This window comes from Hippocampus bargibanti, linkage group LG08 (genome assembly GCF_051943395.1).
Source record: "Hippocampus bargibanti isolate YZ-2025 linkage group LG08, ASM5194339v1, whole genome shotgun sequence".
Lineage (NCBI taxonomy): Eukaryota > Metazoa > Chordata > Actinopteri > Syngnathiformes > Syngnathidae > Hippocampus > Hippocampus bargibanti.
This window is the reverse complement of record NC_142741.1, coordinates 2,542,949-2,560,623: the sequence shown is the minus strand read 5'-3', so window position 1 is coordinate 2,560,623 and position 17,675 is coordinate 2,542,949. Positions and strand designations below refer to the sequence as shown.

The 17,675-nt window shown below is 40.1% G+C and overlaps 1 protein-coding gene across 2 annotated transcripts; it reads right to left on the bottom strand.

Annotated features, from left to right (window-relative positions):
• Positions 1-516: 516 nt before the first annotated feature.
• Positions 517-16,791, bottom strand: cers6 (ceramide synthase 6). Of its 2 annotated transcripts, XM_089003092.1 has the most exons (11): positions 16,258-16,789; positions 14,252-14,357; positions 14,004-14,134; positions 10,799-10,856; positions 9,536-9,586; positions 9,333-9,425; positions 6,733-6,861; positions 4,933-5,039; positions 3,410-3,566; positions 3,283-3,306; positions 517-1,832 (listed from the first exon to the last, which is right to left on the bottom strand). In XM_089003092.1, exons 1-11 carry the CDS (start codon positions 16,425-16,427, stop codon positions 1,692-1,694), a joined length of 1,167 nt encoding a protein of 388 aa, XP_088859218.1. In that variant the 5' UTR covers positions 16,428-16,789; the 3' UTR covers positions 517-1,691. The 2 variants fall into 2 exon arrangements, with proteins under 2 accessions (XP_088859218.1, XP_088859219.1); XM_089003093.1 differs by lacking the exon at positions 6,733-6,861 and having other exon boundaries at positions 16,258-16,791.
• Positions 16,792-17,675: the final 884 nt, after the last annotated feature.

Genomic DNA, 17,675 nt, shown 5'->3' with positions numbered 1-17,675 from the left:
CTAGCCAACAGACAGCCGATAGCCAGCCAGCTACCAGATAGACAGCTAGCTAGTAAATAGATAGCCAATAGATAGCCAGCCAACTAGCCTGCTAGCCACTAGATAGCTAATATATAGCCAGCTAGCTAGCTAATAGATGGCCAGCTAGCTAGCTAATAGATAGCCAGCTAGCCAACAGATAACCAACTAGCCAGCCAGCTACCAGATAGCCAACAGATAGTAAGCCAGCTAGCTAATAGATAGCCAGCCAGTTCTTCTGTGGGTGAGCAGCGACAGCCACACGCACGCCCGCGTTCACTCAACCCGGAAGTTACTCAAATAGATAGTAAGCTAGCTAGCGAATAGATAGCTAATATCTAGCAAATAGATAGCTAACAGCTAGCGAATAGATAGTTAATACGTAGCGAATTTGTCCCTCACCCAAAATCTACATTTCAGTTCACCTTGTACAAAAAAAAACATGTCACCAATTCTGTAATAAAGAAATAAATAAGAATCACGCTGCATACATGAGAATGATATTTCATATCATTAATTTATTGAAAGAACTCATGACTGCCGAGCGCAAGAGCAGAAATGCGTCGCACGACTTGACAAAAACGCACCGACCGGGTAATACAGCATCGAGGCATATCTGATGCGTACACATTAATACTGTTTTTGACATCTCATATACAGCTTAAAGGACAACCGACGCCATTTTTTTTTCCTAACTGACATCAGAAAAACGTTTTATAGCATCTAAAATACCCAAAACACGCAGGCTGATATTTTTAGTCAAATGCAAAACACCAATAAAAATTAAAGTGTCCCAGAACTACTTCAAAATGACCTCGAAAAATTGCGAGTTACAGAAGGTCCCGCCCCCTTGTTCGTGATGTCACGCCAAGACGTCTTGCCTTGCTCTAAAATCAAAACAATATCTTCAGATTCGGAAGAAGATGCTTTCTTGTTACTCATCCAGTTATGAATATGATTCAAATAGTTCTGAAGAGGAAAGCATAAATGTTTGCAATCCATTAAAGAAGTCCTTCCGGATCAAAGCATCTTCTCCGAATCTGAAGCCATTGTTTTGATTCTGGAGCAAGGCAGTTTGTGAAGGAGTATCCTGGTGTGACATCACGAATAAGGGGGCGGGACTTTCTGAATATCCCCAGTTCCGAGTGTGTCATTTTGTGTCAGTTTTGGGACACTTTAAGTCATTTTTATTGGCTAAAAATATCAGCCTGCGTGTTTTGAGTATTTTAGATGCTATAAAACGTTTTTCTGATGTCAGTTAGGAAACAAAAAAAAATGGTGTCGGTTGTCCTTTAAGTGGACAATGTTGGTCTCCCCCCCCCTCCCCCTCAAAAAAATGTTTCACCGTTCATCATTTTGGCAAATCTTTGGGGGTGTAGCATTGAAAGGAAATGCGAGAAAAATAAATAAGACAAACAGACAACAAAAGTAGAACCCCCCCCCCCACCCCTATCAATAAAAATGCCAGACGACTACATATCGACGTAGCATGTAGCATGTGGCTAAAATGGAGAAAGTAGATTGATTTAAACTGCCCGGTGTGAAAATGCTAACGAGGAGCCAAAAAAAAAACTGAAAACGTCCAGAATTTTTGATGTTATCATCACACTCGCACATACGCGCACGCATGGACGGACGGACGGACGCTAGTTCCGGCGCTGTCGACGCTTCACTCAATGTTCATCGGGATAAGAAGCTCCTGTCAGGTAGCCGTTAGTCCCGTTCGTGGCGCTGTTGTGGGCTTTGTGTTTAGCTAAAGGGATGTCATCCTCGTCCGAGCTGGACTCGATGTCGCTGCAGTCATCCTTTGACACCTAAATTTAAAGACGTTTAATGATTAAAATGGCTCGTATGGTTTAAGAACATTTAGCGTCAATGGATAAAGAGCAGTTTGGGGTACAATTGCTAACAAAATAGCAAGGCAAATGCAAATTCCATTCTGCTAGCATGGCTAAAATTGAGCCGCTATATCATGCTAAAGACGAGAGTGAATTTGGTGACGAGTACATTTGTCAGCGTGTTGAAATGACGACTTTTAGATGGTCATGGTCGGCGGGCTAGCAACGCGTTGCTAACTTTAGCTTCTCCTGCGCTAGTCTTAAACTCCAACATCAAGAAAATGGTTATGCTGTGACATTGTGTCATTAAAACTAGCATACCAGTTAGCCCTGCGTTGCTAGTTTTAGCTTCTCCTGCGCTAGTCTTAAACTCCAACATCAAGAAAATGGTTGCGCTGTGATATTGTGTTGTTAAAACTAGCATAGTGGTTAGCCCTGCGTTGCTAGCTTTAGCTTCTCCTGCGCTAGTCTTAAACTCCAACATCAAGAAAATGATTATGCTGTGATGTGGTGTTGTTAAAACTAGCATAGTGGTTAGCCCTGCGTTGCTAGCTTTAGCTTCTCCTGCGCTAGTCTTAAACTCCAACATCAAGAAAATGGTTATGCTGTGACGTTGTGTTGTAAAAACTAGCATAGCGGTTAGGCCCTGCGTTGCTAGTGTTAGCTTCTCCTGCGCTAGTCTTAAACTCCAACATCAAGAAAATGGTTATGCTATGACATTGTGTCATTAAAACTAGCATAGCGGTTAGCTCCACATTGATAACTTTAGCTTCTCCTGCGCTAGTCTTAAACTCCAACATCAAGAAAATTGTTACTCTTTGACATTGTCATTAAAATTAGCATAGCGGTTAGCTCCGCATTGCTAGCTTTTGCTTCTCTTTCGCTAGTCTTAAGCTCTAACATCAAGAAAATGGTTACGCTATGACATTGTCATTAAAACTAGCATAGCGGTTAGCTCCGCGTTGCTAGCTTTAGCTTCTCCCACGCTAGTCTTAAGCTCCGACATTAAGAAAATGGTTACACTATGATATTGTGTCATTTAAAGTAGCATACCAGTTAGCCCTGCGTTGCTAGCTTTAGCTTCTCCTGCGTTAGTCTTAAACTCCATCATCAACAAAATGGTTATGCTATGACATTGTGTCATTAAAACTAGCATAGCGGTTAGCTCCACATTGATAACTTTAGCTTCTCCTGCGCTAGTCTTAAACTCCAACATCAAGAAAATTGGTATGCTATGACATTGTGTCATTAAAACTAGCCGAATATCTATTTAAACGTATCCTCAAATACATTTCAACGCAAATAAAATGCTATATTATAAAAATAAACATTTAAAAAGCGCAAACCTGGGCAATATTGCTAACCGTAGTTAGCAAGCTGCCCATAGTTGTAGATTGTAAACTGCGATTTAGCGCTAGCTACTTACATGTAAAGGATTCCATTTTCCCACCTTATTGGTTGCGGGTGAGCACAGAGAGTAGAAAAGAGAAATCAGAGATGGTTATTATCACTTTATTAACTAAGCAACGACAGGTAGCGGCCGTAACATTCACCTTTCCTTTGGAGATGGCCTGGAATGCCGTCTTCACCATGAGGTAGGACCAATAAGAGTGAAGAAGTTGCAGCAAAATTAAAAGCAGGTTGAAGACCCACCAGGATGGATAAGGACCAACAATATCCCAACTCTCAAACAGGGTTGTGTTTAAAATCCTAGCGGGCAGAAAGGAAAATAGCATTGGGGAAAAAAAGGTTAAAGTGATGTTTACATTGAATTAAATCCTTAAAGGACAACCGACACCATTTTTTTTTTTGTTTCCTAACTGACATCAGAAAAACGTTTTGTAGCATCTAAAAATACCCAAAATGGAAATGAAATGGATTATTATTATTATTGTTATTATTATTATTATTATTATTATTATTATTATTATTATCTGGCTATCCAACCTATATAGCTGGCTGGCTAGCTATCTAGCTATTTGCTATCTCTCTAGCTGGCTATATATTAGCTATCTAGTTAGCTGTTAGCTATCTATCTGGCTACCTAATGCTAGCTAACGAGCTGGCTAGCTATTAGCTATATATCAGCTAGCTTTCTATCTATTTAAGTTACTTCCGGGTTGAGGGAACGCTGGCGCGTGTGGCTGCCACTGCTCACCCACAGAAAAACTCTACCCTGTGACTGTAAAGTGACCTTGAGAGTTTTGAAAGGCGCTTAATTAAATGGATTATTATGATTATTATTATTATCCTGCTATCCAGCTGTCTATATAGCTAGCTATTTGCTATCGAGCTGGCTATCTATTTGCTATCTGTCTAGCTATATATTAGCAATCTAGTTAGCTGTTAGCTATCTGGCTGGCTATTACCTATATATTAGATAGCTTTCTATCTATTTAAGTTAGTTCTGGGTTGAGTGAACGCTGGCCCGTGTGGCTGCCACTGCTCACCCACAGAAAAACTCTACCCTGTGACTGTAAAGTGACCTTGAGAGTTTTGAAAGGCGCTTGGAAATTAAATGGATTATTATTATCTGGCTATCCAGTTGTCTATATAGCTGGCTAGCTAGCTAGCTATTTGCTATCTAGCTGACTATTTGATATCTGTCTAGCTGGCTATATATTAGCAATCTAGTTAGCTGTTAGCTATCTATCTGGCCAGCTATCGAGCTGGATAGCTAATAGCTATATATCAGCTAGCTTTCTATCGAAGTTACTTCTGGGTTGAGGGAACGCTGGCGCGTGTGGCTGCCACTGCTCACCCACAGAAAAACTCTACCCTGTGACTGTAAAGTGACCTTGAGAGTTTTGAAAGGCGCTTAGAAATTAAATGGATTATCATTATTATTATTTTCATATCATTTTTATTATCGCCAAGAGACCATCTCCATAGTAACTATTCCCTAGCAACAACATTCGCAGACATGTGTCTGAGGTGTTGAAGAAGTGAAATCTTCAGATTTAGTGGCAGGGGGTTAAAAACGACTGTTTTACTTTGAAAATGCGCTCAGCCAACATCGCATGTAAACATAAATATGACAAGGTTATCATCATTCCATTTTCGCGAACGTACTTACCACACTGGGTAAACTGCCAGCCTGGAACTTATGAAGAGGATTGCAAACATTGCGAACAGGAGGTTGCACAATAGCTGACATTTAGCGTAGTTAGCCATCTTAGCGGCCTAAAGGGGGGGGAGGGACACAGGAATTATTAACACCTGCAATGCCAGATACAATACCGTACCTGTCAACCAGCGAGACACTTTGACCTTACAGTAAAGTCTCGTTATATCGATATCAGATATATCGATAGTCCCGGTTATATCGATACTATTTCTATGCACGCACGAAGAAAATTACATGCAAACAGGGTTGGATATATCGATAGTCCCGGTTATATCGATATTTTTTTCGGACTCCCTTGAATATCGATATAACGAGACTTTACTGTATGTCAAAGATGTTCGATCGGACACTGTGGACAAAGACTCGAACCCAGAAAGATTGTCTTTACTGCCGCTAGGAGACGTAGCCATTCGTGACAGACGCCTGAATTCTGCAGCCCTCTGCCAAGCTATTTATTGAGAGTATATGCAAATTTAAGTGATACATTAGTAAAACATAGTTTTCTTGATTAGAATACTTCACCCCTGGGCGTTCTAAACACCAACAGCTGTAAACAATAAAACATTGTCTCTTTGTAAGCTGGCTAATGAGCTCTTCCTGTGAAGGAGTTTCAAGTCGTAAATTACTTCTGTGATAAAGAGTTTCCCAAGTCCTAAATTCTGTCCAAGGCCAGATCTTCTAGATAAAGATGACACTTTAACTTGCTGTGTCTGTTGACCTCAGATTGACCCCAGGTTGTCTGTGCTTCAATTGTGTATTGGAGTCACACATGTTGACTAAGCATGTAACAGCATGACACTTTTAAATATGATAACTTCTTATTCTGTCTAATCTCTATCACCTTACCAACGGCTCATTTTTTCCTTATTTACTGAGGAACAAAAAAACATATGCGTGTTTAATATTTCATTGCGCATATTTATGAGCAAAATTTCACATGTAAAAACATGAATACTTTTAACAAGTTACAACATACAGTGATACCTTGGCTTACGAACTTAATTGGTTCCCAGACAGAGTGTGTAAGGTGAAAAGTGTGTATCCCAAAAAGTAATTTCCCGTAGGAAACCATTAAAACGAGAATAATCCGTTCTCAGGTCCCCATAAAACATAATTTTCTAATTTTCTAAGCCTGAAAACTACACAAAATATACCTTATTTTATGTATAATAAATATGCTATGGTATTATAATTAAAGAAATAAACTGTACAGTATGATAAAGTTGTTTTATTTACCTTTGTGATGGTCGTTGATGGCTTGATGGAATGGAGTGGCCAGTTTCATCAGCATTAAACACTTGATGAGGAACGTAGCCTTCTTCTTTCACCATCTTGAGGAATGATCCCTTGTAGGTGCTTTCTCTGCCATAATTTTACCTTGTTCCTCATCAATTGTGTTCTGTTTAGCTAGGTTGATAGCTTTTTGCATCAAGTGTACAGATGGCTTGTGCGGGTTATTTGTGCAGCCTGATTGATGAGATATTTTAACCTTGCAGTCTGCACTCTGCTTTTGAACTATCAAAGTTGAAACGAGTCAGGCTCCACGGTTGATGGGATATTTTAACCTTGCAGTTTACACTCTGCTTTTGAACTATCACAGGTGAAATGAGTCCAAATTTCACTGTTTTCTCTCCATTTCCTCACTCTCTCTCTGCCGTTTGCCTGTCTCTTTAATGTTTAAACTACTGCAAAATACTGCCGGTTGACAGGTATGCAATACTCTACAGATACAATAGGGGGCAGCCTCACCTCTAGCAGCACGTCAGCCGCATCATGGAGGCACATGACCAGAGTTCCGACTCTTGTCATATTGTTCACATAAGAGAAGGTGATGAGGGAGATGGTTACCACGTGGTGAAGGAACATAATCAGGAAATCCTGTCGATACAAATCAGCGTAAAAATCACATTTTTTATTTACCGTATTTTCCGGTGTATAAGGTGCACCCAAAAGCCTTGATTATTTTTTTTTTTCCAAAAGATGAGAGGCTTCGTCAGCGAATCTGTTGCTGGTAGTTTAGGCCCTATATATATCCCTACTGTCCAGTGGATTGTGCTTACAACAGACTTCTTAAATCGTTACCACATCGACTTAATCATGCTGATGAGGTGATACCGGAGCGAATGGGGCAATCAGGCCAGTCGTAGACCATAATCAGTCAGGACAATAGAAGTAATCAGTGTAGCGTCAGGGAATAGTCCTCTGCTCCCCCCATATATATCCCTACTGTCCAGACGCGGCGGTGCAAGACTCGGCTATGATTGGTCCCTGCTCTCAGGTTGGGGGAAGCAGAGGACTACTCCCTGCGGCGACACTGTTTACTTCTATTGTCCTGCCTGAGTATGGGGTCTACGACTGGCCCGATTGCCACATTTGATCTGGTATCACCTCACCAGCATAACTAAGCCTATGTTGCTGAAGAAGTCGGTTGTAGGAACGATCCCAATTGAACCTCCCCACCATGGCGATTTAGTGAAGGGTTTTGCTGTTTTATGAAAATAGCTTCTTTTACTCCCCTTTCAAACCAGATGTTTTCAATTTCAATTTGTAACTCAGATAGTTAAAAAGCTAGCTAACTAGCTAATCGATACAGTAATAATAAGAATACATTTGATTTATAAGCGCACTTTTTAAGCATTTTCTTGTCACCAAACCACAAAATTATCTCCTTATGTCCTCTTTTTACGAGATAGCGACCTTATTGTGATTTCTCATTTGCATGGATTACTAACCTTTGAAAAACGACAAATATGACGTCAGCAAACCGACACTGATCGAACCTTAGCGCCAGAAATGCTAACATTCAGAGCAACCAAAGCCACGCCAGCTTGGCAACAGAATGAGGGGGAAAAAAAGCCAAAAGAAGGACAGGAAGGATGGATAAAGATGAGAGAAGTGTGAGGGGAGGGAGGAGTAACATACTGGAATTGGCAGGGGATGCAGAGGACCTCCTCATTGTAGTGCTGTGCATGAAAAAACTGAAAGGAGAAACAAAACAAACAAACAAAAAAAAAACAAGACAACATGCCGAGAGTCAACACACAGATGACAGTGAGAGCGTACACGCTGTGGCAATTCGTATGTTGTGGACAGAGTGGGGGGGGAGGGGTAAAAATCATGGCTTGAATGCATGCATGCAAGTAACAGTGCACAAACCAAATGCAGGACAGTGATACCTTGGCTTACAAACTTAATTGGTTCCCAGACGGAGTGTGTAAGGCAAAAAGTGTGTATTCCAAAAATTAATTTCCCATAGGAAACCATGAAAATGAGAATAATCCGTTCCCAGGTCTCCATAAAACATATTTTTTGAATTTTATAAGCCTTAAAACTGCACAAAATATACCTTATTTTATGTATAATCAATGTGCAATGGTATTATAATTAAAGAAGTAACTGTACTGTACAATAAAGTCATTTTATTTACCTTTGTAATGGTTGTTGATCGCTTGATGGAATGGAGTGGCCGCTTTCATCAGCATTAAACACTTGATGAGGAACATAGCCTTGTTTTTTAGCCATCTTGAGGAATGATCCCTTGTAGGTGCTTTCTCTGCGATAATTTTATCTAGTTCCTCATCAATTGTGTTCTATTTAGCTGGGTTGATAGCTTTTTGCATCAAGTGTACACATGGCTTGTGCTGGTTGTTTGTGGAGCCTGATTGATGAAATATTTTAACCTTGTAGTCTACACTCTGCTTTTGAACTATCAAAGTTGAAACCAGTTTGCTGTTTTCTATCTATTTTCTCACTCGCTCTCTGTCGTCTGCCTGTCTCTTTAATGTTTAACCCTCCCCCCCCCTCACTGCTGCGTTCTTGACCAATCACGTGGCTTTATCCGAAAACTGGGGGCGGGGAATAGAGGACAAAAACAGTCGGCTGCCATTTTGTTGTTAAGAGAACGGGCTCCTTCGCGAACGACACATCACTTATTGTGGCAGCTCCGTGTGTATCCCGAAAAATAGTTCGTATGCCAAGGTGAAATTTTCATAAATTTAACATTCGTAAACGGAAAACTTCATAAACCAAGGGGTTCGTAAACCGAGGTATCGCTGTACGTACGTGGTCATGTTTATGATTTAAAAAAAAAAAAGATGGACAAAGTGATTGAAAAAGGGTTGACAGTGTTCCATGCCGAATATTAATTTTCCCCGAAATTTGCGCAAGTGGTACAATCCGGGTGTCGAGCATCTTAGAATCTCCACATTATTGCAACAGATATTTGAACACAAACGGAGCAACCTCAAACGGCAGTATATCACATCACAATATTCACAGGCATAAATTATTTATCCTCTGCCAAGAGCGGCTAATATTACAGCAACTTACTGCAAATAAAGTGCTCATACCTTCCTCCTGATGTCAGTAAATTGAGAAAAAAGCAAGGACATGTAGAAAGACAGCTCCAGTAAATAGTAATAATGGATGTCCACAGTCAGAGGCTGCAAAAACACACAAAGCCGCAAAGTTTAAAAAAAACAATGCGGACAAACTGTCTTAAAATGGACCATTAGATGTTGTAAAACTGATGTTTTATTTAAAAAAAACGTACCTGGTAAGGATAGTTATACCAGCATTCTTTAGTGTTCCACAACCACGGCATCTGTAGACAAATAGAGAGCTAATAGCCAGCGAATAGATAGCCATTTGCCACCAAATAGCTAGCTAATAGCCAGTGAATAGATAGCTAATAGCCAGCGAATAGATAGCCATTCGCCACCAAATAGCTAGCTAATAGCCAGCGAATAGATAGCCATTAGCTAGGGAATAGATAGCTAATAGTCAGTGAATAGATAGCTAATAGCCAGCGAATAGATAGCCATTCGCCACCAAATAGCTAGCTAATAGCCAGTGAATAGATAGCCATTAGCTAGGGAATAGATAGCTAATAGTCAGTGAATAGAGAGCTAATAGCCAGCGAATAGATAGCCATTTGCCACCAAATAGCTAGCTAATAGCCAGTGAATAGATAGCTAATAGCCAGCGAATAGATAGCCATTCGCCACCAAATAGCTAGCTCATAGCCAGCGAATAGATAGCCATTAGCTAGGGAATAGATAGCGAATAGTCAGTGAATAGAGAGCTAATAGCCAGTGAATAGATAGCTATTAGCTAGTGAATAGATAGCTACCAGCCAGCGAATAGATAGCTAATAGCCAGTGAATAGATAGCCATTCGCCAGCGGATAGCTTATAGCCAGTGAGTGGCTAGCTATTAGCTAGCGAATAGATCAGAATCAGAATCATCTTTATTGCCAAGTATGTAGAACACACAAGGAATTTGTTTCCGGTAGAACACGCAGCACTAGTATCGTCGTCAAAAAAGCTAGATAGCTAATAGCCAGCGAATAGATAGCTAATAGCCAGTGAATAGATAGTCATTAGCTAGCAAATAGATAGCTTATAGCCAGCGAATAGACAGTTAATAGCTAGTGAATAGATATTTGTCATTTTTACTCAAATTGCAAAAAAAGAGTTAATTCCTAAGTTATATGGGTCTGGAGTTATCTAAGCTTCAAATGGGGGCGGCTGTACAAAATACAATACATATTGATATTTATAGCGCTTTAACAACAGGTGAAGCTGTAACAAAGCGCTAACATGGACAAAAGGCAAATGCTGCCACTTGTAGAAATGGAAAAACATTGCCAGAGGTCTGACCAGCCCTGTATCGGCACCCCCCCCCCGCAAGAAAAATCAAAACCCTAACAAATTCGGAAATTGCGTTCCACATCACAGTTTTAAATTCCTAACTAACCCATCGACAAAAAGTACTCACAGGCAAAGATGGTTTTAATTGTTCGACGTCTTCTTACCTTTTTAAGGAAACGTACGCCATAGGTGAAAATGTAGAGATAAAACGTAAACCTCCACCTGAAACAATCACAAACAAACAAAAATCTGATTTAAAATACAAATAAAAGTTGAATAACATGTACTGACGTGTACTTTATGTGTACTGTATATAGCTGTACTGTAAATCCACAATAATAATAATAATATAGTTACTCAAATAGATAGAAAGCTAGCTAGCTAATAGATAGATGGCTAGCTATATAGTTCGATAGCTAATAGATAGCCAGCCAGGTAGCAAGTCAGATAGCTAGCTAGCCATAGAACTAGCTAGACAATACCGTTTTACATTTGGAGGTTGCATTTTATATCCAGTGATACCTCGGTTTACGAACCCCTTGGCTTACGAACTTTTTGGTTTACGAACGTTAAATGTATGAAAATTTTACCTTGGCATACGAACTATTTTTCAGGATACATACGGAGCGCCACAATGAGTGATGTGTCGTTCGCAAACGAGCCCGTTCTCCAAACAAGAAAATGCCAGCCGACTCGGTTAAAGCCACGTGATTGGTCAAGAACGCAGCAGTGAGGGGAGGTGATTTAAACATTAAAGAGACAAGCAGACAGAGAGACAGTGAGAAAATGGATAGAAAACAGCGAAATTTGGACTCATTTCAACTTTGACAGTTCAAAAGAAGAGTGCAGACTGCAAGGTTAAAATATCCCATCAATCAGCCTCCACAAATAGCCCGCACAAGCCATCTGTACACTTGATGCAAATGCTATCAACCCAGCTAAACAGAACATAATTGATGAGGAACAAGGTAAAATTAGCGCAGAGAAAACACCTACAAGGGATCATTCCTCAAGATGGTGAAAAAAGAAGGCTACGTTCCTCATCAAGTGTTTAATGCTGATGAAACCGGTCACTCCATTCCATCAAGCCATCAACGACCATCACAAAGGTGAATAAAACCACTTTATTATACAGTACTGTTTATTATTTATTTAATTAATTAATTATTTAATTATAATGCCATAGCACATTTATTATACATAAAATAAGGTATATTTTGTGTAGTTTTAGGGCTTAGAAAACTCAAAAATTATGTTTTATGGGGACCAGGGAACAGATTACTCTCATTTTAATGGTTTCCTATGGGAAATTAATTTTTGGGATACACATTTTTTGCCTTCCACACTCTGGGAACCAATTAAGTTTGTAAGCCAAGGTATCACTGTACATCTAAATATAAATTTATATCAACATACAGTAAAGTCTCGTTATATTGATATCGGATATATCGATAGTCCCGGTTATATCGATACTATTTCTATGCACGCACTGAGAAAATTACATGCAAACAGGGTCGGATATATCGATAGTCCCGGTTATATCGATATTTTTTCGGACTCCCTTGAATATCGATATAACGAGGCTTTACTGTATATCTTAAAATCAGACGGTAACAGTAGTAAGACACCCGTTGTGTTCATTTATCACCAAATTCAATCTGTTCACAAGTTACAATTTCCCAAAGCATTTCAATTGCGATAAAAATAAAATTAACCCCCTTCATGTTTGTTCCAAAATGTTCTATTGTTTTTTTTTTTTTTTACTAGAGTCGAAATGAGAGTTCCTGGGCTTTGATTGCTCTCCTGACTGCCTGGCTAGCACACTAATTGTCCTGCGCCTCAATCAATGCGTCAACTTGTTCCACCAGCCGAGCTTGATTAAGTCGTATTTTTCCCAAGTGTTGACAAACGTCGCCTCGTGGAGGCTAACGCGCACGCTTTTCAGTTTGATTAAAGGGATATTGTCAAGAAAATTATGCGGGCAAGTCTACCTGGCATATAGTCAAGACTGTTGCATGGCAACCGCTTCGTCAAAGCCGCCATCAAGCCACCGCTAAACGCCGCCACCATTTTTTTTTCTCCTCCCCAAGTGCTCCTGAATAACCGTCACAAGTGTGCAATCACAGTGACTCACTCACTTTGCCACGAATAATCTTTCTTTAGTTCTGATGTCAGACATCGTCATTATCGAAAGAGTTGGTGAAATTAAGGTGACGGGATTTAGGGCCACTACGCTACGACGTAAAATAATTTACAGGACTGAACTTTAGATAAAGAACTGTGTAGCTGGCTATTAGCTATCTAGCTACAGTAGCTAGCTATTAGCTATCGATTCGCTAGCTCGCTATTAGCTAGCTGGCTAGCTTTCTATCTATTTGAGTTACTTCCGGGTTGAGTGAACGCTGGCGCATGTGACTGATTCGCTAGCTATTAGCTATCGATTCGCTAGCTAGCTATTAGCTAGCTTTCTATCTATTTGAGTTATTCCGGGTTGAGTGAACGCTAGCGCGTGTGGCTGCCACTGCTCACAGAAAAAAACGATCCTGTGACTGTGAAGTGGCCTTGAGAGTTTTGAAAGGCGCTTAGAAATGAAATGTATTCTTATTAGCTATCTGGCTAGCTATGTGGCTGGCTATTTATTAGCTATATGGCTATCTAGCTAGGTAGCTAACTGTCTAGCTGGTTATCTATTAGCTAGCCGGCTAACTTTCTATCTATTTGAGTTACTTCCGAGTTGAGTGAACGCTGGCGCATGTGACTGCCGCCTCTCAACCGCAGAAAAACCGATCCTTGGACTGTAAAGTGACCTTGAGAGTTTTGAAAGGCGCTGAGAAATGAAATGTATTATTATTATTACCTATCTGTTTAGCTAGCTATGGAGCTGTCTATTTATTTGCTATATGGCTATCTAGCTAGTTAGCTAACTGTCTAGCTGGCGATCCCGTGACTGTAAAGTGACCTTGAGAGTTTTGAAAGGCGCTTAGAAATGAAATGTATTATTATTATCAGCTATCTGCCTAGCTAGCTAGCTATGTAGCTGGCTATTTATTAGCTATATGGCTATCTAGATAGTTAGCTAACTGTCTAGCTGGCGATCCCGTGACTGTAAAGTGACCTTGAGAGTTTTGAAAGGCGCTTAGAAATGAAATATATTATTATTATCAGCTATCTGCCTAGCTAGCTAGCTATGTAGCTGGCTATTTATTAGCTATATGGCTATCTAGCTAGTTAGCTAACTGTCTAGCTGGTGATCCTGTGACTGTAAAGTGACCTTTAGAGTTTTGAAAGGCGTTTAGAAATTAAATTTTATTATTATTATTATTATTATTATTATTATTATTATTATTATTATATAAAATGTAGCCTTACATGCTTTCACAGAATCGGGCAAGGGTACTCGGTTTCTCTTGATTGCGTCTTTGTCGGAACCAGCGCTGGATGGTTCGCACGTCCCAATCGAGCTGCTTGGACAGTCCTTCCAACCTTTTTTCATCTGGATGCTGGTGACACACAAAAAAAAGGTTTTTTTGATGCTTTAAGATAAACCACAGATATATTTTTTTTTTGTCTTTTATGGCTACCACTGACAATCGTGACATTTGTTGTACAAGGACCACCTTGGTAATAGCGGTGAAAACCTTCTCCAAGATAGCATTGGGTTGGGCTTTTTGTGGCCCGTTGGTTTGTATCTTTAAGCCAACGCCACAAGGCCTTGCGATGAACCTGAAATTAAAAAAAGCAAAATGATATTAAAGGACAACCGACACCTCCGGACAAATTGCGTTTATAATTTGTAAAATCACTTCAAATGACTTCGACTGAGCGCATTTTACAAAGATTCCACTGTATTTAGCTGTATTTTACGTTTTAAGACTCGCGCTGAATATTCATGAAGTCTTGTTTTCAAGTTGATGACGATGCCCTCAGTGACGTCACGGAGGGAACGCCCCTGACCGAGAAAGCGACACACAATGCATTTTGGGTACTTCTTTTGGTCTGAAAACTTTGTGTTGATCCGTGTTGATGGCGAAATTGGAAGGAAAACGACATAAATAACGCGATGGTGAATCGTTGTGTGTTTCACCGAGACTACTATTTGATACTAGTTGACACAAATTCCCAGCGGACAAATCAGCCCATTTCCAATGGAGCTTGGGCGCCATCTTGTGCATTTTCTGGGCGCTACATTGGAGTCAAGACGACTCAAAATGATGCAAAAGGACTTGTTTAATCGATTGCAAACATTTATGCTTTCCTCTTCAGAACTATTTGAATCACATTCATAACTGGATGAGTAACAAGAAAGCATCTTCTCTGAATCTGAAGCCATTGTTTTGATTCTGGAGCAAGGCAGTTTGTGTCACGAACAAGGGGGCGGGACTTTCTGAATCTACCCAGTTCCGAGCTCATTTTGTGGCAGTTTTGGGACACTTTAAGTCATTTTTATTGGTGTTTTGCATTTGACTAAAAATATCAGCCAGCGTGTTTTGGGTATTTTAGATGCTATAAAATGTTTTTCCGAAACAAAAAAATTGTCGGTTGTTCTTTAAATAGAGACTAAAAAAAATACAGATTAGGTGAATCATCAGCAATTTGGCAATTCAAAAAATACAATTGATTCAAGCAATTCTTGTTGCCAAATTTTATATTATTATTATTATTATTAGTAGTAGTAGTAGTAGTAGTAGTAGTAGTAGTAGTAGTAGTAGTAGTAGTAGTAGTAGTATTTCGATATACTGTGTCAGAAATGACTATTTTTATTATATTGACTTAGCATGATTCAGACCTGATCTTAGTTTTACTTTGTTACTTCCGGGTTGAGTGAACGCTAGCGTGTGTGACTGCCGCTGCTCACCCGCAGAAAAAAAATATCCCGTGACTGTAAAGTTTCCTTGAGAGTTTTGAAAGGCGCTTATAAATCAAATGTATTATTGTTATTATTATTATTTACTCCCTGGTGCTTTCTCCTATCTTTGTGACCGCTTTATTTTTCCTGTATGATTGTTGCCCATGTTTCGCACTTCATCTGTTGTTAAAACGCTATATAAATCAATATATGTAGTAGTAAAATCTAAACTCTTATTTGATGCACTAGTTTAGCATTTCTATCTGGCTGGCTGTCGAATGGACAATTTGCTACTAGGGTTTAAAACAATGTGTCTGATACAGCACATCATTTATCGTCCTACTTTTCGTCCTTTATTCTACAGTTGTGTACTTTCTCTAATCACTCACAACAATGTTTTTTAGAGAGGCCTGATACTACAATATTTGCATGTCCATCTCTACTCTGTCCCACATTGCCAACTACAAAAAGTGAACCTGAGACGAGGTAGCGTTGCACGCATTCACGTGGTGGGCAACATTGTGAATGGGTGAGGGTGACATTTTTTTAAAAAAAGAGTACAGTAGATAGAAAGTTGATACTGGGACAACTACTTAGAGCTTCAATGCGGCGCATTGTAAATAAATACTGCGGGCCCGCAGGAGGGATGAAGCACGCCGGTGCGAAGGGGGGGGGTAAGCGAAAAGCACTCGTCAAGGGTGCCATTGTTTAAAGTAGAAGCAGCAGTAGCATCTCGCTAGGCGTGAGGAGCAAATAAATCAATACAAAAGAGCTCACCTTTCGAAAAGCAACCGTACCATGAAGATGCAGAAGGCCAAAGGGCACGCTAGATAAAGGTCCTCGGTTTGCGGGAACGTCGCTTCGTCTGTGTTCTTCAAGTCAGCCCATGTTACGTTGTGGGGGAGCCAGAAGCGCTCGTTCCAGAACCACGTCAAGATACCGGCCATTTCTCCACGCCGACAGAACCCGGTGTTCCGAATTTTCGATGGAAAAAAATAAATAAAATCGAGTCCTTGTTCAACGTTGGCTGCGACTCACGATGGTGATGACGGGATGGCTTAGTTGACTGATTGGTGCTGAATCGCCGGTCGTCCGTGTCTGCCAAGCTTCTCCAGTGTGGGGAAGTGGACACAGTCGGCTCCTCGCGTGTGATTGGTGGGTTCGGATGTCACACAACAAAACCAGGACACGGTCACTTGATTTTGCCCGTCGACAAACCGCACAATCGGTGAGTGTGTTTATGACATATATGTTTATTTACATAAAATGATTAACACTTTTGTTTTCTTACGCTTCTTAATTTTTCCAAAATGTAATCTTAATTTGTGTTATAAGGGAAATTATATTTGCCAGGATTTTCAAGGTATCGCAAAGCTTGGTAAATATTGACATCTATCGACAGAAGTTTGTATTGCAACTGAATATTGTACATACATGAGCTGGTATACAAATTGCTTTCCCTCTACTGATGGGAATTCCGGTTCCTTTCAGAGAGCCGGTTCTTTTGGATCGGCTCTTTTGGCTCACAAATGGCTCCTCAGTTTTTTGTTGCTTAAATTAATACCAAAAATCATGTAAAATTATGTGAACAACGAATTACTCGTGTAAAAAATACACTATATCCAATATTTTTTATATGGCTTTATATGTGCACAGAGTTAGTGGATGCTGACGTTTACTTTCCCTGTGGTCTGCTGATTAGCTATCACTAATTTGCTTTTCATATTAATAATGCTATAATATGAACTAGTAAATTTGATAATTGAATAATAATAACAGCATAACGTGATAACAACTACCTACCCAGCTCTTCAGCTAAATCTCAGAAATGTGTTTTTCATTTAACTGTTTTTTTTTTTTACCTCTCCCCTTTCTCCTCACTGCTGCCTGTCTGTAATTCTCCCTTCCCTTCTCTACCACGGATGTCGACCAATCACGTGCGGCTTTAACCGATGACTGGGGGCGGGGAATAGAGGGGGGGAAACTAGGCTCCCATTTTGGGAGCCGGCTCTCTTCGTTCACTTCAGAGATCCGGCTCTAAGAACCGGCTCGTCCGCGAAGGACACATCACTACCATATACTGTACTTCAGTTACTCCATGTCACTTTTGTCAAGGATTTGAATCAACATTTCCGATTTTTATAGATACGTATCTGAAAGTTACTTAGGCACACATACCCACCCCCCCCCCCCTG

Bases quoted from the DNA above. Each gene is read 5' to 3' on its own strand.
- cers6 (XM_089003092.1), bottom strand. From the start codon at position 16,427: ATGGCCGGTATCTTGACGTGGTTCTGGAACGAGCGCTTCTGGCTCCCC. The intron at 9,426-9,535 runs GTACGTTTTTTT...GTGTTTTTGCAG, and splicing joins GGTATAACTATCCTTACCAG to CCTCTGACTGTGGACATCCA. The intron at 3,307-3,409 runs GTGAATGTTACG...GCAACCAATAAG, and splicing joins AGGCCATCTCCAAAGGAAAG to GTGGGAAAATGGAATCCTTT.